Source organism: Zootoca vivipara, chromosome 5 (assembly GCF_963506605.1).
Source record: "Zootoca vivipara chromosome 5, rZooViv1.1, whole genome shotgun sequence".
In the NCBI taxonomy this organism is placed as follows: Eukaryota; Metazoa; Chordata; class Lepidosauria; order Squamata; family Lacertidae; genus Zootoca; species Zootoca vivipara.
Genome location: NC_083280.1, coordinates 96,101,963 through 96,127,570, shown reverse-complemented (window position 1 = coordinate 96,127,570; position 25,608 = coordinate 96,101,963). Strand labels below are relative to the sequence as shown.

The following is a 25,608-nucleotide window of genomic DNA, read 5'->3' as shown; positions in this document are numbered from 1 at the left end:
GACTGGTGCTCCATTAAGGAAGAGTTAGTCAATGAGCTTCAATCAGCTACATTTGTCATATTAAAATTACTGATTGAAGAAAAAGCATTTTTTAAGATAATTTCTTTAGATAATTTTAGAACAAGCATTCCCTCCTGGGCATCAAGCACCTAGTCCAACATCCTGGTCTCACGGGGGCCAAGCAGATGCCTGCACTCTGCCTATACGCAGGACAGGAGTATCCTCCCTTGTGTTCCCCACTAAGCAGTCTTCAGAGGCATACTGGCTCTGACAATGGAGGTCCTAATCCTCATAGCTAGTAGTAGATGGGAAGCCTGAGTGCAATAGCACTTTCCCCACTCGTGATTCCCAGCAATGGTAGTCAGAGGCATCTCACCTCTAATATTGGAAGTAATACACAACCATCGTAGCTGGTAACCATTGATAGCCTTAACCTCCATGAATCTGTCTAACCCCCTTTAAAGCCATCCTGGTTGGTGGTCATCACTACATTTTGTGATGGCAAATTCCATAGTATAAGTACACAGTGTGTGAAAAAGTGCTTCCCTTTCCCCATTTTGAATCTTCCAACATTCTGTTTCATTGAATCTCCCCAAATTCTAGTATTTTAAGAGTGGGAGAAAAGTTTTCTTGGTCTGGTTTCTCCACACCATGCATAATTTCTATCATATCTCTTCTTACTCTCTTACTTCTCTCTAAACTGGTAGGCCCCAAATACTGTTACCTTTCCTCATAGGCAAGTGGTTCCACCACCTTGATCATTTTGGTTGACTTTTTCTGCATTTTCCCCAGTTTTGAAATGTCCCCTTTGAGGTGAGGAAACAATAACTTTATTCCAAGTGTGTTTGTAGCTAGACATGTGAAGTCCAGAAAAAAGCAGAATTCTTTGGGGAGGAACCATGTTTATCTATTGATATAGTTGTAGTGGAGGAAAGGATAATAGGGGAGAAGAAACTAAATTGTGCCCTGCTTAGTATTTGTTCTTAACTGGAATAAGCATATATGAATATAGCTGATTCTGTACATCACTTCTACAAGTTTAAAGACCAGGAAATAGGGTTATTATCAACTAGAGCAATTCACATGGCGCCAGAGCCACCAACAACCACCTCAACCTGTTCTGAAGTCACTACAGGGACAGAAGACAAAAGCTCCAGGCGCAGTTGGAGTGGCTCCTCTTTGCTTGAAATAGTGTTCTGCACACTCCGATCCTCACACAGATATTTAACAGATATTTTGTATAAAGTACGTTTACATTGTAAAATTAGCCAAAGCAAATTCCAAGTATGTAAGTACTTGGCAAATAAATTTCTATTCTATCCTATCCTATCCTATCCTATCCTATCCTATCCTATCCTATCCTTCCCCACTTCATAGGTACTTCAAGCTTGTGGAGCTATGAATGGAAAGCCAGTAGTTGAGACCAGAAGCTGTGAGGAAGAGTTTGAAAAGGGAATCATGAAATTGTATAATCATTATGCTATAATGTGTAAAGTATTCTCTAGCTGTGTGTAAAAAATATTTTTCAGCCCTCTTATGGGTTGAAAATCCTTCCTTTCTAACTTTGGGATAGTTTTTCCCCTATAAAATTGTGTGCTCTCCAAAAGACCAAATTTGTTTTTAATTCCTGGAAAGTTGGAGTTTCCTCATGTTACAAGTTCCAAGTGCAAGTGAGGGTTTGATAGCTATTTCTCACTGGAAAAAATGTTCTTTAATTGTAGTGTTGCAGCAGATACTTGACATCTGTAGAAGCAATGCTGGTATTCTACAAGAACTCTTTTAATAGTTTTCTCTCAAAGACATGACTATATTTGACTTTTGAATGGGAATTGTGACTAATATAATCACAAACACCATGTGGAAATGATTTTTGTGCCGAAGCTGGGCAGAGCACATCTAATGGTCCTATTCTCAGCATTGAAGCTGGGCCACATTGCATAATATAAACACAATACCTTTGTGGGTGGGGCTACAAGTGGATATGGCTGTTTTGAGTGTCAAGTGACATACTTTGCATACTGCTAAAACTCAGAATGCAATAGTGGCATTGCATAGGGTGATGACATTTTTGGCTGAATCCCCATTTTGCATTTAATGTGTAACTTGGTTGTGATTCTGTTTGTTTTCCAACCCCCTTCTTAATCAGTCAGATTTATTATTTGTAAATGGAATAGGGTGTAATTTTGCTTCTTAAGGAAATGCAACTGTTTTGGTTTGAGATGAAATAATCCTATAATCTGGCAAATCTTCCCTTCTGTTTATAGCAAAATCCTAGCACATGGCTTGAATGGAGCTCATGCTCATGTAAATATACCATATATAGGATTGCACCCTTAGTGTTCTAACTGTCTCAAAAAACAAGTGCCTAGTTAGTTACCTGGTCACCTGAAATTCACAGTCAACACAACAGCTAAAAAAATTATGATTGTTTTTTCCATCTTTGTCCAAGACTGAATCCTGAAGGTTTCAAATGTTTTTACAACACTCCTCATAATGCAGGAGTGCATGTGCAAAGAACATTAGATTGGGAATCTCCATTTTTATAGTTTAGGAAAATCTATAGAGGAATTTGCCTACTTCTGTTATCAAAGATGTCCTGGCTTGCATGGGACAGGGAATTTAATCCAACTATTTGTATGCATATGAAATTTAGTATCATAATTGAGTTATCTATTTAGCATGTTTAACCTATTGTCTTCTGGACATTTACAAATGATTGTATTCTTGTTTCTCCCATTTACTTTATATTATGTTTAAGTCTGCCTGAACAATATCCAATTCATTTATTTGTTTTTCTTTTTTAAAAAAATACCATTTACTATTTAATCTTTTTAAACTGGGGTCAAGGAACAGAGGCGCAATGGGCCCACTTCTGAAGTGTTGCCAGCCAGGACAGAAAGCAGGGGGGGGGGCAGCATTTGTTATATTTTGCAATGCTACCACTAAGCTAGCATACTTGAGGGGTCTGAGGATTGGGCCACTTGGTGGAATGCATGGTGTTTTGGATCTGACGGAACCAAAGCTTTTGGCAACCTATTCCACCTGGGTATGCCCTGTTTCAGGACCTTCTGCTCTATACTGCTGGTGATAGCTTCCACCTGACTGGATGAAGTTGTGCCTCTGCTGTGGCACCCACCCACCCTAAGCTGGTGAAGAAGAAGAAGAAGAAGAAGAAGAAGAAGAAGAAGAAGAAGAAGATTTTATACCCTGCCCATCAGGCTGGGTTTCCCCAGCCACTCTGGGTGGCTTCCAGCACATATAAAAACAAAATAAAACATCAAACATTAAAAACGTCCCAATACAGTGCTGCCTTCAGATATCTTCTAAAAGTTGTGTAGTTCTTTCTCTCCTTGACATTTGATGGGAGTGCATTCAACAGGGTGGGCGCCACTACCGAGAAGGCCCTCTGCCTGGTTCCTTGTAACTTCATTTCTCGCAGTGAGGGAACTACCGGAAGACCCTCAGAGGTGGACCTCAGTGTCCCGGCTGAATGGTGGGGGTAGAGACCCTCCTTCAGATATACTGGGCCAAGGCCATTAAGGGGTTTAAAGGTCAGCACCAACACTTTGAATTGTGCTTGAAAATGTCCTGGGGGCCAGTGAATATCCTTTAGTCCCGGCGGCCACTCACAGTCACCAGTTCTGGATTAGTTGTAGTTTCTGAGTCACCTTCAAAGGTAGCCTCATATAGAGCGCATTGCAATAGTCCAAGCGGGAGCTAACCAAACATGTACCACTCTGGTGAGACAGTCTGCAAGCAGATAGGGTCTTAGCCAGATGAATTGACCTATGCCTTTATGGACAGCTACGAGTCTAAAATGAGTCCCAGGCTGCGCACATGGTCCTTCTGAATTTAGGAGGTTAGGTATTGCAGTAGCAATTAGCAAATATATTTATAGGCTAGAATTTCTAAGGAGATTGCCTGTGACACATGTCCAGGGCTGGATTTAGGTTTGACGAGTACATAAGCTATATGTCCAACTGTCCTTCATCAACAACAAATTTTCACTTTTTTTGTGTGTTGAATATATGCTATATGGTAATTTATGGACCTAATAGGTATCTAAAGCCATTTGCACATAACAAAATATGTCTTTTATCAAAGTAATTGTTGAATTTATCTTATATTTTGGAAATGTACATCTAGTTTTTTTTCCTTTAAATTTTTTTGGGAGCCCCAAGAGAGTGGGGCCTTAAGCTATAGCTTGTTTAGCCTATACGTAAATCTGGCACTCCACATGTCCACGGCTGCAAAGAAAAAAATAGTTAAATTTGTTTTGTTTTTTACTTCTTATATAGTTTAGCAGGTACTGATAGAAATGTAACTTGATTAGTGACCAACTATTATAAAATGCCAGTGTGAACTAACTTTGCACAGTGCAAAGTAGCTATGTTTTGCAGTTTACCAACCACCGTTTGTCCTATTGTTTTTCCTCCTCTTTCAGGTTCTTGATTGTTACCAACCATTTGCTGAAGTGCCCCAAGTTGGTCAAAGCCATGTATGCCAAACTGAGCAATCAAGAAAGGTAACCCCAAAAACCAATGTGGGTTTCAGCATTTAGCATTCCATATAGAGTATCCTGTTCACATGATTTGAAAAAAAGTGTGGTTTCATAGTTGGCACCGAATCTCTAAATACATGTTTCTATGTCAGTAATGGTTTTAAATTGGTTGGTTAACATTACAATTTAGCCACAACTGGCAGGGATTTAGATAGGGGTTGCAGAATCCAGGTTGGCGCCCTTACTCTGTAAGAAATGCACACACAGAAAGAGAAAATGAAGACAAGATTTCATGCTTATGCATTGATTTCATAAGTGCACCGCACCCTGTTGTATTTTATGGCTCAACTTATACAGCCATTTAATAGCTGTATGAAGAAAACATATTTGCAACAAATAACTTTAGCTATGCTTCACTACCTTGCAAAGGAAGTGCACAATGAATGTGACAATACATTTGTGCCATCTGTGTTCTTTTATATCTCAATCTACACAAACATGCACATAAATTCTGTGTATGGAAAAGAGCAAGTGTGCTACTCTTCAAAAGGGAAATGGGTAGGGTAGAAGTTGCACATTATATAAAGTGAGCTCAGAATCTACAATATACTGTACATATTTTTAACACATCTATATTGTTAGTTGAACTTCTATCTGTTTAAGCCTGGGTATATATGAGAAAAACTACTGCTAGCACCAGGCTTTTAATAGTTGATGATTTTATTGCTGCATATTATTATGTTACATATTTTGAAAAATATTTATATTATATTGTTATATTGGGTGTTGTGTAAGTTGCGCTATATATAGTTCAACTGAAGGGCAGCACAGACATTTTAAGGAAACAAAATTTGTTTTCTCTACATGTTGCAAATTTGCCAACAACAATAGAAATTATTCCATTGTCATGAAGTCACTTTATCAACAATGACCTGTGTGGGAGGTTGGGAGTTGTCGTCCACACACTTGAATAACTTACTTTAGTGTTTATCCATATTAAGGCGAGAAAACAATTTATACATGCAAAATAATGGAAGAAAACAAAAGGAAATAAGATTTAGAATAGTGGTAAAAGTATATCTTACCCTGAAGTATACAAACTTGTTATAGAAGTCATTAAAAAATATTCTAGTTCTATGCAATATTGGAACATATTCTGTAGATTGTGTTTGAGACCAGAACTAGCTAGCGAAGTGGGGTTAGTATCAATAAAATTTACTGATTTACTGATGGCTATTAGCCTAAGGTTACCAGACGTTCCCGTTTCCCGGGGACAGTCCCCGGATTTACAAATCAGTCCCCTGATAAAATCCTATCATTCCTACTGAAGTTGAAAAGTGTCCCCGGATTCATTGAAAAAAATCTGGTAACATTATATTAGCCAGGCTTCCTCAGCCTTGGCCCTCCTGATGTTTTTGGCCTACAACTCCCATGATCCCTAGCTAGCAGGACCAGTGGTCAGGGATGATGGGAATTGTAGTCTCAAAACATCTGGAGGGCCGAGGTTGAGGAAGCCTGCTATCAGCTGACCCAAAATGTGACTAGACCATAGGAGACTCATTGTCTCATTTAGAGACAAAAGGGGAGACATTTCAGGGCTGCTTAGGGTTGCTGGCTCCTATGGGTAAAAGGAGACAGATTAGGTATTGGGAACACAACTTGACCTTGACAGGGAAATCCAAATAGATGAATTTTTAGTACAGTAGATTGTATATTTCAAACACTTTACGTAAGCAGAGTAGTCCCACTGGATCCGACCGCAGGCATATCCAGTGCAACATTCCGTTCTTGCAGTGGCCTACCAGGTGCCGATGGGAAATCTGCAAGGAGGGCCTGAGTGCAATTGCAGTCTCCACAATTGTAGTTTCCAGCAAATGGTATTCAGAGGCATCTCACCTCTGAAACTGGAAGCTAGTAGCCATTGATAGCCTTAACTTCAGTTAATTTTTATAAAGCCCTTTTAAAGCCATCCAAGTTGGTGGCCATCACTACATCTTGTGATAACAAATTCCATAGTATACACAGTGTCAAGAAGTATTTCCTTTTGCCTACATTCCTACATTCATCTTTATTGCGTTTTAATACAATGAGAAATAGAGAAAATTCTGCTTCTGAACACCACATATAATTTTGTACATTCATTTTTACATAACATTTACACATAGCTTGATTGCAAAAAAAACCCCACTCAGATTGGTTTACAAAACAACAACAACACTGAAATCAAGAAAAAGATTCAATTGTTTACCTTAAAAAAACAAAAAAATTTAAAATACTAAAACAGGTTAAAATTCACATCAACTTTCTAAGTATCTAGCTTGCCTAAGCAGTAATGTTTTTAGCAGACATCTAACGTGCCTCTTTTATAAACAAAAAAGCTTCAAATTATTCTAACTTTTCCTTGTTGGGGAGTTGTTCTAGCCCCATTTTTGTTGCCTTTTTCTGAACCTGTCCCATCTCTACAATAAACTTTTTGAGACACGCTATTCCAAGTGCAGTCACACTATAGATTTGTGTAACAGCATTATGGTATTGACAGTTTTATTTTCATTCCAATTCCTAATGGTTCCCAACGTGGAGCTTGTCTTTTTCACGGCTGCCACACACTGGGTCAACATTTTCATTAAGCCATCCACCATGACTCCCAAGAGGTTATCTGAAGAAGTGTTCATGCACACGAATAACAACAACAACAACTTCCGGTCTACCGCCATTGCTGAGCGGCGAGGAAACCTCGAGCTCTGATGTTCCTGGCGCTGCGGAGGAGGGGGGGAGCCATGAGAGCGACGCCCCCCCCCAGAAGAACCCCAGATTGAGCTTTCTGGGGTCGTGGAGACTCAGCTGAGCCCCAAAATGACTCCTTCGCCTCCCAGCAAGCTCTTTTTAAGAGCCCCGAGAGCGGGTGAAGTAGAGACGAGGGTGCCTTGAGTAGACTAGCTACCTCTGCAGTGCGAAGCTTCGAGCTGACAGCATTTCGAGCGGCGGATACCTCCAAATTTGAAAGAATTCAAATTTAGGAGCCAAAAAGCATTTTTCTCCCAGTACATCATTGAAAGAGACATAATTTAAGATACTCTAGATAATATGTAACACATCAAAGAATTGATATATGGAATAGATATGTTTGGATGCTGGAAATGTGGAATGGTGGATGCAGACTTACATGTTATGAAGATGTCCCACAGTTCAAAATGATTGGACTCAAGTTATAAGGATAAGTTTGCCAATTGACATACTAACAATGGTTCTAAATTGTATAATGAATGTACCAAAGATACCTGATAGTTGATCTTTTGCTAGTGGCCAGCATAATACTTGTTCAATACTGACAAAAATTGTCAGCTCATTCTACTGGAGCAGCCTACTCCAGCCTGGTGCCCTGTTTTGGAATACAACTTTCATCTGCCCCAGCCAGCATCTCCAGTGGTCAAGGATTATGGGAGTTGTAGTCTTAAACAAGAAAGAAAGAAAAATGGGCCATTTCCTGAATTTAATAAAAGAAATATATCACACATCTGGATTAGATTGAAGGATAAACTGAGCAAAATATTACAACTAATTGTTGTAAACCACTCTGATTTTTTTTGAAAAATGAGTAGCGGTATATAAATATTTTTATAACTAGGTAAGTAAAAATCATACTTAAGGTGTAGATTGGAATTTCTTTGGTCAGAGACTGCCAAGAGGCATCAGGAGGTCTCTGGTGGCCTAGCAACTGTGGTCTAATTTAAATATATTGATTGTGCCCTCCATTTGGTATTCTTCAATGTAAATAAGCAAGGCTTGCATTTTTATTCTAGGGCTTCATTTTTAGAATTAATACAGTCAGAAATTGGTGAAACCAATACAGTTATCAGTGCAGAAACAGCCAATTTTCTTGTACATTGTTTCAAGGAGAAATGTCAAGCTGTGCTCATACTGGCTTCTGCAGCAAATGATGATGATGAGGTAAGATTTTGAAGTATATTTTTATCTGATGTTGTAAACCTGATGAAATCTGATCTGATCTGATCTAGAGCTCCGTGGCTCTCATTTGCATTTACCAGTTCAGCTCACTACAGACAGTTACTCCGTACATGTCCTGTAAGACATTATTGATAGGAAAGCAGACATTTAAAAAACAAATGTCACCTGCAGCCATGGATTTTTCTGCTGTCTTGAAACAAATAGGGATGTTCTGTGGGTGGGCAAAGAGTGCATGAGCCAATTTATGAGATCATGGTGATTGAGTTTGTAGTATCAAGTGCATGAAATATCAGAGATGTTTGGATATGCGTGTCCCTATAATAACTTGTAATATTGCCACACAGTTGATATATTATCTGATACAGTTCGTCCTAATACTTGTGGCTAGATCACATTGAAAATTACTTGTACTCCCTTAGGCTACAAATGGGGGATTCTTTGGTTTGAATTCTTCCCTGCGGGAAGGAAAATAGCCTTTTGATTTGAACAAAATGTCAAGGAGAAGGCTAGAACCATATCTCTTTCTGAAATCTAGTTCTTTATAGTTATTTGGATAGGAGGAAAATATACAATCATACCATCTTCTGAAATGGATATAATCCAGGAACAGATTGATCTGCTGTTTCTTAACTGGTTTGTTCATGCAGTTTAGAAAATCCTGGATTTATGGTGACCTTTATCCAAACATTAACACTTCTCTATCTTATAGACTGGATTTTCAGTTGCAGGGGCAATTCCTGTCTTATTTAGGAAAGCCATAATATAACACGGCTCTGCCGCTGTAGCCAATTATTGCTTTTTAGTCTTAAATTTTATATACCCGTAATCTGTTTTCTGCAGATGATGATTTGCAATTGCCACAGTTGGTACAGATCAATCCAGCTGGAGTTAGACAATTCCAAGCAACAGGTTAAATAAATAATATGCAAATGACAATAATTTCCCTTTCTATCTAATCACAAATACTGTGTTTATTATTTCAAATGAATATTTATTGAACTTTAATGTAAATATAATTACTTTGCCACAAACTAATATAATTATGTTGCAGAACAATCTTATACTGTATTGAAAATAATGTAGCTAGAAACTTTCTATACTTCTTTATTTCAAGTTTGTGTTTAGTTTTTAGAGTATCACCCTTGCAGCAGTATTTCTGTTCCTGATTTGTGATTCTGAGGTGGATTGGATATTTGTAGTCCAATACAGTGGTACCCCGACTTACGAACGACTCGACAACTGAATTTTTCGACTTATGAATGGGGCAAATGGCCGCGCGCTTACGAATGTCTTGACATCCGAAAGGAAACCGCAGCGGTTTTAGATAGGGATTTTTCAACTTATGAATTTTTCCGTTTCCAATGCATTCCTATGGGAAATCGCATTTCCAATGGCGCTTTTCGACTTACGAATTTTTCGACCTACGAAGGTGCCTTCGGAACAGATTAAATTCGTGAGTCAAGGCACCACTGTATGCTCATTTTTATGGAGGTTTGTGTTTGACTATGTTACAAGGCTTTTGAGATAGAAAAAAATAAGTTTGGTACTGGCAATTTCAGTAGGCATTTGCTGCCATAGGTGCTAGAAATTTGCTTCTTAAGAAAGTGAAAGCTGAGGTTTCAAACTGTTGCCTGTTTTTCATAGGAAGCACTAGTCACGATTCGGCTTGTTGATGTTCTTTGTGAAATGACATCAGACTCTGGACACCTGGAATGTCTGCAGGCTTGCCCTGATTTGCTTGAGGTGACTGTCAGTAAGTAGGAAGCACACACAGTTTTAAAAATGTAATAAGAGTAATGCTTTGTATTTTACTTAATATTAGGTTTTATAAGGAACACTTGACAGTTGTGACCAATAGGAAAATTGGAAGCAGAAAATTGATAGCATGTCTTCCAATATCTATATTTGGATGAAAAAGGTATTCAGAGGTTTGCTAAAGGATTAGCTAACTATCAGGTAAAACGGATAAGCTTTGGTGCTACAGTATATATGTTTATTCCAAGATATTGTGTATCTTGTATTTAAAAAATTACATATATGAACCAATTTTCACACACTACTTTCTGCATGCCTTTGTTCTTCACGTTGTACAGAATGTGTGAAACAGGCTTGAAACTTGAATGCTCCTGTGAACTTTTCAGCAGTGTGCACTAGAGTTGGTTCACATTAAATTGTTGTCTGTTTTTAACTCTGATTCTATGTGACATGTGAACTAGGCTTATGAATTAAAGGACTCTATTTGATTCCTTATCTATTGTACCAGAGCAGAGGACTAAACAATAATTTCTAAAGTTGCATACTGAGCAATATTTACTACTTTTGGTGCAAAAGAGTTTACCAGTGAGCTTAGAGATCAATAAGTACTTTTATGAATTTTGACCCAAATAGCCCATCTGACTAATTAAACACAGGATAGCATAGAACATTGAAACCATATGTTAATGTTGAGGGTTCCCACACATTCTTAGCCAGCAAGTTTTAAAGTATTTATGCACCATATTTAAATATGCTGCAAAATACATTCAACCTGATGCTTGAAATGTTAGCTAACTTCAGGAAACTGCAGTAACATGACTCATTATACTAGCCTTAATTGAACCAGTGCATTTAGGACACGATTTAGAATGTCACATACAGGAACCTGATCTTGAACAGGAATATTTTGTCTAATGTATTTTCTGTTTTTACTTTTCGGAATGATTCCCAGGATACTCTCAGATACCTCAAATACACAAATATCACCCCTCTGACCTCCCTATGCCACCTTTCCCCTTCCTGGGTTGTGCCCAGATGCTCCTTCAGCTCTCTGTCCTTGCAAAGAGGACCGCCTGGTTCCCCTCCTGGGGAGACTTCTGGGACAAACCATTGCAGATTTTAGTAGTGTTTCTTTCAATAGCAGTAAGATGTAGATTGATTTCCTTTTGTAATTACCGTATATGTTAATAACTATGAAGTAAAACAGAACTTAAGTATCATGGGCATTATAAATATATATATATATTAAAAAATAAGACAGAATTATTTTCTCTGTTTAGAAACTTTGCAACTTACACATCTTGCTGGGAAGCAGAGCACAAACATATTCACAGTGACTCATTCTGGTCAAGAACAAAGCTGTCATCCAGCTGTGGGGTTTAAGTCACATCTAATTCGGTTGATTGGAAATTTATGTTACAAGAATAAGGCTAACCAAGACAAGGTAAGAAAAGCTAAAGAATGTAAGCAATTCATTTTGCAGTTCATAGTACAAAAAGACATTGATATCATAGAAATTTTTCACAAAGAATTCTCAAGTAAATAATAAATATGGTATGCTGCCTAATGTTGATAATCTCCAAGGGTGCTTTAAGTCAGTTGTAATATTTAAAATCACTGCCATTTATTCCTAGTGTTTTATGTAGGACTGCATGTATATGCTAAAAATAGTAAAGGTAAAGGTAAGGGGACCCCTGACCATTAGGTCCAGTCGTGACCGACTCTGGGGTTGCGCGCTCATCTCGCATTATTGGCCGAGGGAGCCGGCGTATAGCTTCCAGGTCATGTGGCCAGCATGACAAAGCTGCTTCTGGAGAACCAGAGCAGCACATGGAAACGCCATTTACCTTCCCGCTGTAGCGGTTCCTATTTATCTACTTGCACTTTGATGTGCTTTCGAACTGCTAGGTTGGCAGGAGCTGGGACTAAGCAACGGGAGCTCACCCCGTCACAGGGATTCGAACTGCCGACCTTCTGATCAGCAAGCCCTAGGCTCAGTGGTTTAACCACAGCGCCACCTGGGTCCCCATACTGTATGCTAAAAATACCAAATTTCTATTTATTATAGGGAGGGTAATAGCTCTGACTGTGCCACCCTGCTGACTTTTGAGATTTCACGAGGCAGTGTCTGCAAACTTTCAAACATAGCTTCAGAGCTGTAGGAACTCATACTTTTGAAAACAAGCATTGAAACTGATTTAAAGAAACTAATTCTGCACTAAATATCAGCCACCATTTATTTTTTATTCTCCAAGGCAAATTGGGATGGAGATGATTCATCACATATCTTTTAAAATAGATTTGATCTGTCAGCAAACTCAGTCTCCATTGGGAACAGGTGACTCAAATTAGTGACTCAAATTTAGTGACTCAAATTCCCCATAGTTCAAAGGTGGGTTTATAAGCCACTGACTAGTTGATGCTTGAGAAATCTTCAGATTGTCCTATATCAGTTCATTAAGCAAAGAGGCGCACAGACCTTTTGCCCACCCCACCCCCGTCCTCTTCCCTTTGTGACTTGCAGCAATTAAACAAGGAAGGTTCTTGTCAGGGGGTGTCCACAGGGTCCGTGGGAGGAGGGGGACAGGAAATCCTCAGCTCCTTCTCTCGAGCAGCACCTCATCCAGCCGGGAAAGCAGAGAAAGCAGCCAGAGGGCTGGAGAGGGCTCCAGGATGCTAGCTCTGAGCCCTCACACCACCTTAGCCAAGAGAGCTCAGAGCGGGAGACGCTACTTTCGTCGCCCCAATTGCGCAGGGGATTGAAACGCAAAGAGGGAGACAGAGGCTGGGGGTGCCCAAGTTCTTAAGCTGGTGTCGAAACAGGAAGGGGCCACTCAGATTCTGCTAGTGACTGAGACAGACATGAACTTGTAGCTCTGCACTGTACAGTGGTGCCTCACAAGACGAATTTAATTCGTTCCAGGAGTCAATTCGCCCTACGAAAAACTCGTTTCGCGAGTTGCGGTTTCCCATAGGAATGCATTGAAATTTAATGCGTTCCTAGGGGCTCCGGGGGACTGGCGGCGGTGGCAGCGGCGGCACTTGCTCTTTTGGCTTGGGGAAGGCAGGAAGGCAGGCGGCAACAGCCCAGGCAAGGGCTCCGGGGCTGCTGCTGCCTGCCTGCCTTCCCCGAGCCAAGAGAGCAAGCGCCGCCGCCGCCGCCAGTCCCCCGAGCCAAGCGCTGTGCCCGCTGCGCTTCGGCTCGGGGGACTGGCGGTGGCAGCAGCGCTTGCTTGGGGAAGGCAAGCGCTGCCACCAGTCCCCAGCGCTGGGCTCGGGGAAGGCAGGCAGGTGCTTGCTCTCTTGCCTGCCTGCCTTCCCCGAGCCAGGAGAGCAAGCGCCGCCGCCGCCAGTCCCCCGAGCCCAGTGCTGCGGGCGCTTGGGGAAGGGCACTGGCGGCAACTGGCAAAGATCAGCGGAACACAAAGGGGAACTAGCTGTAGCGCGGCAAGAAGGCTGAAAACTGATCTTCTTTGCCTTCTTGCCGCGTTACTGCTGGTTCCCCTTTTGTTGCCGCTCACCCTGCTTCCTCTTTCTATGGCCGCGCTTCGCAAGACGAAGTGGTGGTCATGGAAAACCTCGTCATCTTGCGAGTCACTCGCGCAACGCAAAACTCTTTTGTCTTGCGAGTTTTTCATTGCACGAGGCATTCGTCTTGCGAGGTACCACTGTACATAGAATGCACAATAAACCTGTAAACGTGCAGGTTGGAGTTTGCCGTCGTTACTCGTGAGCAACCACCACACGATCCTGACACCTCTTATTAACCTATTTCCTTGTTTCATCTGAATTGAGAAACTGATAACCAGCTTTGGAACAAGTCAAGGTGTTACACCACCATTTTAAGAAAGTGTTTAATTGTTCCAAACTGGTAGCCAGTTTCCTGCTTTAGATAAAATGGGAAACTATAAACTGTATATTTAGTTCCTGCTTTAATTGCCTCTTACATGAATAATGGAGTAAAGGGGCTGTTTGTGCAAGAAAAATGATTGTGCATATCCTGGCTTAATAGGCTGAAATTATCTGACTTGCGGCAGTGTAATTATCAATTTCACCAAATAGATTTTTTTTTTGCCATTATGTAGGTGTTACAGCATTTAATATATTTGTAAACCAATGAAAATAGCTCACTGAACTGAAATAAGTGCTTTTTACAGTGGCTTTTTCACTTGTTGTTGACAACTTGTGTGGGTTGTTGTTTTTGGTGAGGTTTGTGTCTTCATAGTTTCCCTTGGGGAAGAATTGTCATGTTTGAAATGCTTGGAGTTTTGTTTGGCAATAAAAAACAGGGTTGTTGTTTTTTTCTTACCGTGAATTTCAGTCCCCATTCCTGATAGGGATGACTCCCCCTACTGGAGACAGGGAATCTTCAGCTTGCAATGTCCTCTCTAGAGGGGAGGTGTCATCCCATCTCAACCAGGCAGAGTACCAGAGCAGAATAACACCATACGCCAGCCCCAGTGCTGGAGCACAGGACACTCGGACACAAAACATGTGGTTAGACAGCAATGCAGAAGTTAATGTCCCAGAACTCCTCCCCATATCAATCTACAAATCAACCACAGCAGCCAATAAAGTCAAAAAATATATGCAATGCATAGAACCAGAGGAAGATACAGGAGGGTGGAATGTCACCCCCCCCCATTACATTATACGCAGGTCTGTCTCTGAAGACAGTTAATTCAATGGCCAGGTTGCTCACCGGGGCAAGCTAACAGCACTGGCTACCAATTAGTTTCTGGGCCCAATTCAAAGTTCTGGTTTTGACCTAAAGGTAAAGGTAAAGGGACCCCTCCCCCCATCTTTAGCAATATTTCATCTATCATATTCTTAACCCCAATATCACAAAGATAAAATCATATTTCAATGTCATCCTCTTTTTCAGTTATATTCCTCTATTCCTTCCTCTGTCCACCCCTCCCATCCCCCACCTCCCCGCGACTCCCACTGCCACCAGAAGTCCCGAGGTGTAGCAGACAGGTAAAGGCGGTCCTTTTTCCAGTGAAATCTCACCACCCCTCCCCATCCCACCCCCCCAGCAATCCCCCCCTGCCACCAAGGGATCCCGGGGGGGGGAGGCGAGACAAGTATTCTTGTACTACCTCCTTCCTTGTTCGGGGCTGTGTTTCCCCTGCTGAATCATCTGCTCCATATTCTTCAGGTCGGGCATTGTTTTCTTTTTTGGAGAAGACTGAGGCAAAGAAGGCATTGAGGAGTTCTGCCCTTTCTCTGTCCCCGGTTCGCATTTCACAAAATGCACACAAGCCACATTTTCTGTGTTTTTACCCATTGCTGTACTATGTGGGAGCAAATCACAAGGAAACAGTTTTGTGGCAGCATCTATATGGCAACGGTAATGTGTAAATTGGTCCAAAGCTGTTTGGGTTTTAAAAAGTCTGAATATAGAATGGATGTAAGAAAAAAACTTGGATTTTTAACCAACTAATAATTGCTTAAAAGATTCATTTGTAATTGTGAGAATAGAGAATTGGTGAGTTTTAATAAGGACAGATCTTTCAACAACTTCTAATATGTTTGAAGGGCAATCTTGCTGAATTAACAGTGATACTTTGTAGGTGAAGAGGGGATTGCTTTACAATGTCTCCATTCTTATTCAGGAAGATGCAGGGGGCTGTGATGGACACATGGCCAATTGTAAAACAAGCTGTCCAGCTAGATTTCAGTTCTCTTGCCTCATTTAATTTCTGGATGTACAAGTACTGAGGAAACTAAAGGCTGAACAAATGTTGATTTAAATTGAAACTTTTAGAGAGTGGAGTCTCAAAGACGTGGAAACAATGGGCATAATTATACCGATGTTGTTATAGGATCTTTTAATTTGCCAGTGGGGTTTGTATTTGCCTGAAGTAATTGTTCTCAAAATCAACCTATGAAAGTGGGGTGGGGGAGGGGGAAAGATGTGAAAATATAAAATCCTCTTGGATTACCTCCTACAGTACTAACAATTGTTAAGTGAAAGGTTGTACTGTCAAAGACACCCTGTAAACAATTTCTGTAATCATCATCATCATCACCACCACCATCACAGTAAAATCTGCTTCAGCCCTCATTCTGTAAGGGTGACTTGTGTGTGTAAGCATACAGATACAAATGTTTATCACTGGTCCCTTTGCATAGGCTCACCTGGGTCCCTCTGAACAGGTCAGGAGTGCCTTTTTGGAAATACCCATTCCCATCCAGGTCCGCTAGTAGCACACAACTGTAGCAGGATCAGGAATGATTTTCTTTCTTGTTTGTATGGCCTAAATAAGGAATCAGTGAAACCTATCATTGAAGGAACTGCTTCCCCACATGAGGTTTGCTGCTAGCTAATGCTTTGCATGCGCAGAATGCTAGGTTGTGGAGCAACAGGGCCTTCCTCAATGTTCAGAAATGTGTCGAATGATCTTCACCTTGATTTAGATGTCTCATGGCTGGGTGGTGGAGGAGGGCTGTGATAGGGACAGCATTGTACATGTAAGGAATATTTCAGGCAAGGGTTTTTTTCAGCTGGAACTCACCAGAACTCAGTTCTTGCACCTATCAGCATAGCTGCCAAGTTTTCCCTTTTCTCACGAGGAAGCCTATTCAGCATAAGGGAATTTCCCTTAAAAAAAGGGATAACTTGGCAGCTATGCCTATCAGGTGGGTGCCATTGCCATTCGAAGAGAATGAGGGAGGCATTTATGTTGTTCCTCTTTTTCTAGAAAAAATAGCACTGATTTCAGGCATATTTCCAGCAAAGATTTGTGCAAGAGGTCACTTGGGCCATAGGGAAAGTGAGGATTGCAGTCCCAGGTAAACTGTTTGGTGGTTTTTCTTTTGATCAATTTTTGATCAGCATCCACAAACTGGGTATAATCTGTAGAGGAGGAAGATGCTGAACATAGTCTGCAAACACTATATCCCTCTTGGCACCAGGGCTGGGTAGATCTGGATGTACATCTCTTGTCTCAGATGTTGTGGAGGATGCAGCACACTGCAGTCATGGTAGGGCCTTCCTCTCCTGTTTCAGAACAGGTGACAAGATTTCCATTCCCCCTACCCACCCCCAGTCCCTGCTACCACTATCCATAAAGAGCCTTCTGCACCTTTGAAGGGGGAAAATGATGTGCCTCTGATCTCACAATGTTCTCCAGCTTAATGGTTTCCAATGAAATGAGCCCACACATTCTACTGTTAATCATCAAATGTTAAGAAAGAAATGTTTGTATGAACCCATGGGGCCCACATCGTAGGTCAGTATTTTTCTTTTTCTAGACCAACAGTTTGGTGGATGTGGCAGAAAGGAAACACAACTAAAAAGTGAAATGGTTTTTAAGAAGTGAAATATTTTTAAAGGTTTCCATTAAATCAGTTTCTAGATTAGTTAGGGCAAGTAATTGGTAGAAATGCAGTATATTTCTTCCTCTTATGTGAAAAATCAGTGCTGTTTCACACACTGCAGGGTTTTATTGTTTTGGTTTTTACTAGGCTGCCAGGCTTCTAGAGAAAGCAAAACACCCCATGAAACCTGGGTAGCTTTAACTTTGACGTTAAAAAGTGGCATATAATCTAGTGATAGTTTGCTTCATGTGTTGCCCTGTTCAGAAACTTTTGAGGCTCTATACTGTAATGCTTAAGTACCACAACATTGCATACCTTGGTTATTGTATATTCTTTGTTGTAAATATATAGATTTCATAGATACATAAATCAGAAAAGTAAGTTACAGGTTTATACAAACATATTAAACATATTAAAACCTGACCAATATGTATATGCTACTTAAGTAAGATCCATTCAGTTAACAGCGTGGAGGACCAAGAAGCTATTTCCCTTCATATAGTTCAGGTCTCTCTTTTTTTGGTCCTCCTTTATAAAAACGATGGAAATGTAAAAGCAATGCAAAAATTACTAAAGTTGCAGTCCATCAGTTTTCTTTATGAAAGGTTACCATCCAGCTGTCAAATGAGAGATATTTTCAGCCATGACACTGCAGTTAGTGTGTGTGTGGATCACTTGTGGAAACTGTAATAAAGTCCATTCATAATTGCAATAGGATGTAGGGTGTGTCATTCTGGGAAGTTGCCACTCACTACTTGGGTGGTTGTGGTGCTGAGATATCTGCTTCAGTCTGCAAGTGAATCTTGGGAATTGCAACCTCAGCATGAGATCAGCAGAGAGAGAGAGAGAGAGAGAGAGAGAGAGAGAGAGAGAGAGAAATCTTCTGTTATATACATTCATAACAAAGACCACTTCAACTTTTCTTATCTCAACACTATTTTAAACAAATTAAGTAAGGTGTCTGTTACTGTTGATTGCATACGTTGACCTGATTCTGATCTAAGGCACTTAAAAAGGGTAAAGGGACCCCTGACCATTAGGTCCAGTCGTGACCGACTCTGGGGTTGCGCACTCATCTCGCATTATTGGCCGAGGGAGCCGGCGTATAGCTTCCAGGTCATGTGGCCAGCATGACTAAGCCACTTCTGGCGAACCAGAGCAGTGCACGGAAACGCCGTTTACCTTCCCGCTGTAGAGGTTCCTATTTATCTACTTGCATTTTGACGTGCTTTTGAACTGCTAGGTTGGCAGGAGCCAGGACCAAGCAACGGGAGCTCACCCCATCACAGGGATTCGAACCGCCAACCTTCTGATCAGCAAGCCCTAGGCTCAGTGGTTTAACCCACAGCGCCACCTGGGCACTTAAGTATGTGCTAAACAATAAAATCAAAACTAAACAGCAGTTGACCCTTCAAAGTTAGATCTTCTTTTTTCAAATATTTTTGTATAGAATTTTATTGTTCTGCTTTATAAGTAATGATTTTTCTACATTGGAAATCTAACTGAGGTAACTAACTGAGGTTCTGCCCCCCCCCCCAACAACAAAAGGCCTCCCCCCTCCCCAACAATCCTGGCTATGCCAATGCTAAAGTAGTACAGGGAAAGATGGGCAGTAGATTGAGATTAAGGAAATGGGGGAAGTTAATAATAATAATAAAGAATTTGTCCTCAACATTCTCAATGACTGAACTCATTTTCAAGCTTTGTTTTGAGTGTATTAAACTCTGTTTAACTTAATGACATGTGAATATTTTACATAAGTACAGTCAGCTTAAATTTCAGTGGGATATCTGTGGTAAGACATTAATACAATTGTGTCAGTAGACAGCCACTTTTATTGAATGGCACTTTAAACATATTTAGACTTCACAGGGAAAAGGTCAAAATTCTTGTTACATTTGCAGGACGAATAAAGTCCCCCCCCTCATATGTACTGGTATATATTTAAATGTTTCATAGTGTCAGTAGAGCAACACAATTCTTAAATATGGTAGAGGCAATGATCATAGTTTTGCTTTCAATGGGTGGGCATGGGGCTTCCTGGTGTGGCTGGGAAAGAATCTCTGCTACTTACGCCATCCATCTCGTATGGGAAGTATATGTCACATCAGAGCCTTGGCCATCCCAGCATATGTCCTGGGGAAAAAGAGGCACAAGTATTTCAGCAGTTTTGCAGGATGTGGTCGCTTCCAATAATAGACTTGTTTGCCACAAGCCACAAGTGCCATACATTATAAGCCAACATGCCTGTACCCTAGGCTCTGAGATCTTTAAGCAGTAGGGAAATAAATGCCCCATCTTTCTTTGGGTTAGACATGAATTTGCACCTTGCCTTTGCGTGGGGACAATATCCCACATATAAAGCTAACGACGGCAGGTTGCCCATCTCTAAAGTCTAACAGGCTAACTGGAAGCTGCTGTGGCTCATTGGACGTTCAGGCTGGTTCACTTGGCATGAAAAACTAGAACTGAAGTTAGAGTAGGGACTTCTGTCTTTTCGAAGGTCCCCCCACCGCAAGGCCTCAGTTACAAGATCAGGCAACATTCGCAACAGGGGTACAGCACAGCACTTTTTTGGGGGGGCCCTGCTTGTACATGTGACAGGCTTCAAGAGGGAAGCCACTGTTTATAGTTGTCCTACAATTTTTGTCTGTTAAAGACACTTTTGTTTGTATACAGTTGTGTGCATGTACAAGTGTGCCAACAAAAACAAGGCTTACCATTGCCTTGTTCCTTGTGCAAATGCTCAAAGGGGATTTGTTTTTTTCATTAAAAGGAGGAAGGCAGTGTAAGACCCTAATCCTTCCTCAAGCACATTACTGTCTCTTTGTAGGTGAGCAGGGTGTTGTGTATTGAGTCAAAGGATTTTATATCTGTATTATTATTGTCTGTATTTGCATTAGGATAAAGTAACTGCCTTTTGGTTCCAGAGGGTACAGCTACTATTGGTTCATTTAAGCTGCTGTATTTGGATCCTCTGTCTTATTGGTTTCCTCCAAAAGGCAGCACTGTGATTGCCTGATATTGTTCCCTCCAAAATGTATCCCTTCCTAGCTAGTCCCCTGTCCCTATAAATGTAGCTTTCCTCTCCTCAGTCTTCAGTCTTGTTCACTTTAATAAAGAGCTGTTACTAGAGAACTGTCTCCAGCATGTTATGTCAAGAGAGCTGAAATCACAAACCCCACGTCACAACACAGTGCTTCATATACGTTGGGTGAGGCCGATCTTTCCCTCTTGCCCAGGCCTCCGTTCCTCTCTCTAGTTTGGCAGGATGCGCGACTGACCAAGACCTGAGTCAAGCAGGGAAGCCCAAGGCTGAGAGAGAGAGAGAGGTGCCTGCGGAAGGTCACCCAGTGAGGGCACAGACGAAGTGAAATTTAACGGAGGATTCTGAATTGGGAACTAATTCTCTTAACCACTGTACTGTAATATGTAGTGTGATTGGAAATGGGAATGGGGTAGGGGAATAGTAGCTTTGAGTGATATGTATATTGTGGAAGGCATTTAATGACAGCCGTGACCAGCCCCAACCTCTGGTGGGGAGGTATTGTTTTTGTTCATGATACTACTACAACAACAACGTTTTTTATATTTCAGTTGACACTGCAACACATCTTCAAAGCCATTTCACAGTAATGAGGGTTGGGAATGGCCTTTTTTTTTATATTAAAACTGACAGCACTGCAGATCATGTCCTGGATCCTTAGACCTGTTATATGTAATGAAACGAACCCTTGTAGTGTTCACTTATCATTGTTGCCCAACTCTCCATTAGAAATTGACTTACCATACTTCTGATGTACGGGACGTGGGTGGCGCTGTGGGTTAAACCACAGAGCCTAGGGCTTGCTGATCAGAAGGTCGGCGGTTCGAATCCCCGCAACAGAGTGAGCTCTCGTTGCTCGGTCCCAGCTCCTGACAACCTAGCAGTTTGAAAGTACATCAAAGTGCAAGTAGACAAATAGGTACCGCTCCGGCGGGAAGGTAAACGGCGTTTCCATGTGCTGCTCTGGTTTGCCAGAAGCGGCTTTGTCATGCTGGCCACATGACCTGGAAGCTGTACGCCGGCTCCCTCGGCCAATAACGTGAGATGAGCGCCACAACCCCAGAGTCGGTCATGACTGGACCTAATGGTCAGGGGTCCCTTTACCTTTACTTCTGATGTATACTTTCTGGAATGAAAACTGTCTGAATTGGTAATTACTGTGTCAAAAAGAGCTTTGCAATTAGTTGGCATGCCTAGGCATTTCCAAATGTTTTAAAAGTATATTGCTATACTTTTGTTGTAGGAGACTAGTTTAAATAGTGTCTTGTGATGTTTTGGATAGCTGCAAGTTTGGTTTTAGTTGTGCATGCACTGAGATTGTTTAATCTGAAATTAATTTCTAAACCGCTTAATATACAAAAAAATCTCTTAAGCACTATATAGAAATAAATAAATTAAATAGGCTACAATAAATGAACTGTTGGAATTAAAATATTTTCTAGAGTGTGTATGGCAGGGGTTTGCAACAAATACGATACTTATTCCAATTCAGATTTGACCATTTCAAAAGCAGCTTGAGTTGGCTTAGAACGCTTGAGAGACCACCGCATCAGAACCCCTTCAGAAAATCAAAAGAGAAGAATTTAACGCATGTTGTAGCAATTTTGCTATCAACGCAAGGATTTTGGCTTGTCAAACAGAACAACTCCCTCCCCCCCACTTTCCCCTATGCTCTGTTCTGGGGGTTCTCCAACCCCCCCCCCAAGCCAGGGGAGGAGAGAAACACCATTTTGTTCAAGAAAGTCCTTGCATGGGATTCCACTAGAACTCATTAGCTGAATCTAGCCTAAAGTATAGATGTAACACCTTGCCAAACCTGCTTCACACCATTGTGGCCAATTGTTAGGCATTATGTCTGAATACCTACATCATAATTGACCATGGTTCTCTCTTGCATAAATATATACAAAACCCATCCATTTAGGGATGGGTTATGTTTGTGTATTTTTACCCACCAAGGAGAAATATTTTATAAAATAATTTTTTAAATTTTCTTTCAGGTTTATGATCTAGATGGCATCCCGTTGATCCTGGATAACTGCAGCATTGATGACAATAATCCTTGTATCCTTTCAATAACTTTCTAAATTAATAAATAATTACCCCTCCTAACGTAATTTGAGCTGGAGGTAGGGTTGCAGATGTGAATGCTTTGGGGATAAGGTGTGTTGTCCTTGTGCCTCAAAGTATCTTAAAACTCCAGTCTCAAGAAAATATTACTTCAGTTGTAAAGACTTCAGAGAGACATAGCACAATCCTAGCCCACTTCCCCTCAATTGGTGTCTACTCTTTTGTCTTGGGTTATACTTGTCAATTGTATGAAATTTAATTGCAGGGAATGTTGTATTATGAGATCAGAATATCATAAAATACTATGCAAACAAGTTTGAGGGGGTAAAACACAAAAACACCGAGGCTGCCTTTTTTTGGCTGGGGTAGCAAATTGACCAGAGAGGTTTAAATCTTTTAACTAAATACAAAAATGGCCTCTTTTGAAGTGGAGAAACTACATTATTTTTGAGCCTTAAAACAAATGGGCCTGATTGAACATTATCTCGTGTTCTCTAACTTTCTGAATATCCCAGAATTATTGTTGTCACTTTAGATTAGGGATTGTAATGGAATCTAACCAAATATGGTCATTGTAGCTAGTCTTAGAAGCTTTTGCTTCAACTGACATCTGACCAGTCAGCTGAAATAAACAGGTAGATGAGTTAGTAAGCAGCTCATCAGTTTTACATACCTTATTAAATCTGACCAGTGGAAAAAAATATTTTCAACTCATATATCTGGTATTATCTGATGAAAGAACAATAGATATTTCTGTTGTTAGGACTGGTGGAGAAATTCCATCAGAAAGATGGCTGTTGGTTATTAAACTTTGTTAAAGAAGGTTGTTTTTGAAAGTGAGTATACAGTAAATAATCTGCCTTGTCGGTAAAAATGTTGTAAGAGCTAGCTGGTTAAATATTGTGTGTAATATTTAATTATTATGACGAGCCAGTAAAGCCCTTAACCTAGCATCTATTGTATTCTTCAAAACTATATTACAAAAATTAATTATTTAGGTTTAATCCCAGAATAAAAGGGAAGGGTAAATTAAGAGTAAGAGACAATCATGCGCATGAAAGAAATGGAGGAAATAAGCAAAATCATCCTGAGAAATCTCATGAGTCTTATTGACTTCCTTCAGAATTCTTTGGCGGTTCATCTGAATGCTCCACTTGAAATTTACGTTATCTCAAATGTTGCTTAAAGTGAAATCTGGGGAGTACCGGTACTCAGAAGTGAGTTTTTTCAAAAAAAAATCTCAGTTCCTTGAAAAATCTTCAAATTTTTACATATGAGAGTTCCCAAAATTTGTTTTGGGTTTAGCTCTGGGCAGAATTCTTGTGGCAACTTTAGAGAGGTTTAACTGCTGTTCAGATGCTACAAGGATGGAAAATACTTTGTGGTATTGGTTACATAGTGTGGTCCTACCAGTATGGCTTGTGAATAAATTCTAATCTATATAAATAAAAATGTAAAATGCCAGGTTGTGTGTGCTCAGCTTACTCCGAAACCGCTTGACCGAATGAGTTGAAATTTTGACGCAACGTCGCAGTCCAATACAGGAGTGTTTGTATCAAATTAGATTGTACAGATGTCATACCAATCACAGGTAAAAACATGTTTTTTTGGAAAAACCAGCAAAACAGGAACAGGAGAGGTTGCAAAACGTCGCCCTCTAGCGGCGACACCACTGGTACTGCGGCTAGAAAAGCTTCCCTCTCCAAAGCAGCTCAGCTCAGGTTTGCAGACTGGGCTGAGTGGAGGTGTGGGCTCGCCGGGGTGGGGGGAGGACGGGATCGGGATAGGTCATGGGTCAGGACAGGGTGGGGGGAGTCACAGGGATGAGCCACAACAACGTGTGGCTGGGTACTGCTAGTGATGGAATAAAAAGAGAAGCACCATCTTTGTATGAATTAGAGTATTACTTCTTATCTCTCCCTTTCTCACACATGCATATACACACACATGCACCCACACACTTTTGTTACTATTTAACCTTTCAAACTGATTCATAGTCCCACATCATTGTGAATTCTGTTATTGCAGTATACGCCTTGTTGTTGTTTAGTCGTTCAGTCGTGCCCGACTCTTCGTGACCCCATGGACCATAGCACGCCAGGCACTCTTGTCTTGCACTGCCTCCCGCAGTTTGGTCAAACTCATGTTCGTAGCTTCGAGAACACTGTCCAACCATCTCGTCCTCTGTCATCCCCTTCTCCTAGTGCCCTCAATCTTTCCCAACATCAGGGTCTTTTCAAGGGAGTCTTCTCTTCTCATGAGGTGGCCAAAGTATTGGAGCCTCAGCTTCACAATCTGTCCTTCCAGTGAGCACTCAGGGCTGATTTCCTTCAAAATGGATACGCCTTAGATACCAAATATTTTTTCTATGGGTAGCTTCTTTCAGATGCCCAACAGGCCTCAGCCAGAAGCCTGCATTTAGTGCAGGCAGCAACCATTTTGCATGCATTCAGTTGAAGGGGGCAGGGTGGAACGGGCTTATGCCTTACCGCTGACGTGTGCAATAACCTGGAACGCAACCCCCTTGCAAATGGGGGCTGCCTATACCCTCAGTCCCATGCTATGGAGCCCTTTTCCAGCAGAGAGATGGCAGGCATTTCTTGACTTCCAGATGCCTCTTGAATACTTTTTTTATTCAGACAGGCCTATGCAGTTGTTTAAAACCTTTTGACTAGCCTGTCATTTTATTTCTATTTTTCATGGTTTTTATATTTTATTATACACCTATTGTTGTACACCACCTTGATTTTTTTTGTTTGTTGAGAGGGTGGTGTATATAAATGCATTTATAAATAACTAATAACAAATCTCCCAGCTTTCTACACATGACAGCAATTTAGACTAGTGGTTATACCATCCAACCTTCAGACCAAAGGCATTGAGCAGAATTCAGTTTGGGTACTATGACAGCCACAAATTATACGGATTTGCCTCAGAGTGCAAA

At 40.9% G+C, this 25,608-nt stretch overlaps 1 protein-coding gene across 1 annotated transcript in view; it reads left to right on the top strand.

The window, feature by feature from the left end:
- ATXN10 (ataxin 10) overlaps window positions 1-25,608 on the top strand; it is a 69,946-nt gene that overhangs the window by 32,193 nt on the left and 12,145 nt on the right. Inside the window, exons 6-10 of the mRNA XM_035137735.2 lie at window positions 4,445-4,525; window positions 8,302-8,449; window positions 10,112-10,220; window positions 11,503-11,666; window positions 22,595-22,658. Of these exons, the coding sequence (XP_034993626.2) occupies window positions 4,445-4,525; window positions 8,302-8,449; window positions 10,112-10,220; window positions 11,503-11,666; window positions 22,595-22,658 (566 nt within the window). The remainder of the gene's footprint in view (window positions 1-4,444; window positions 4,526-8,301; window positions 8,450-10,111; window positions 10,221-11,502; window positions 11,667-22,594; window positions 22,659-25,608) is intronic.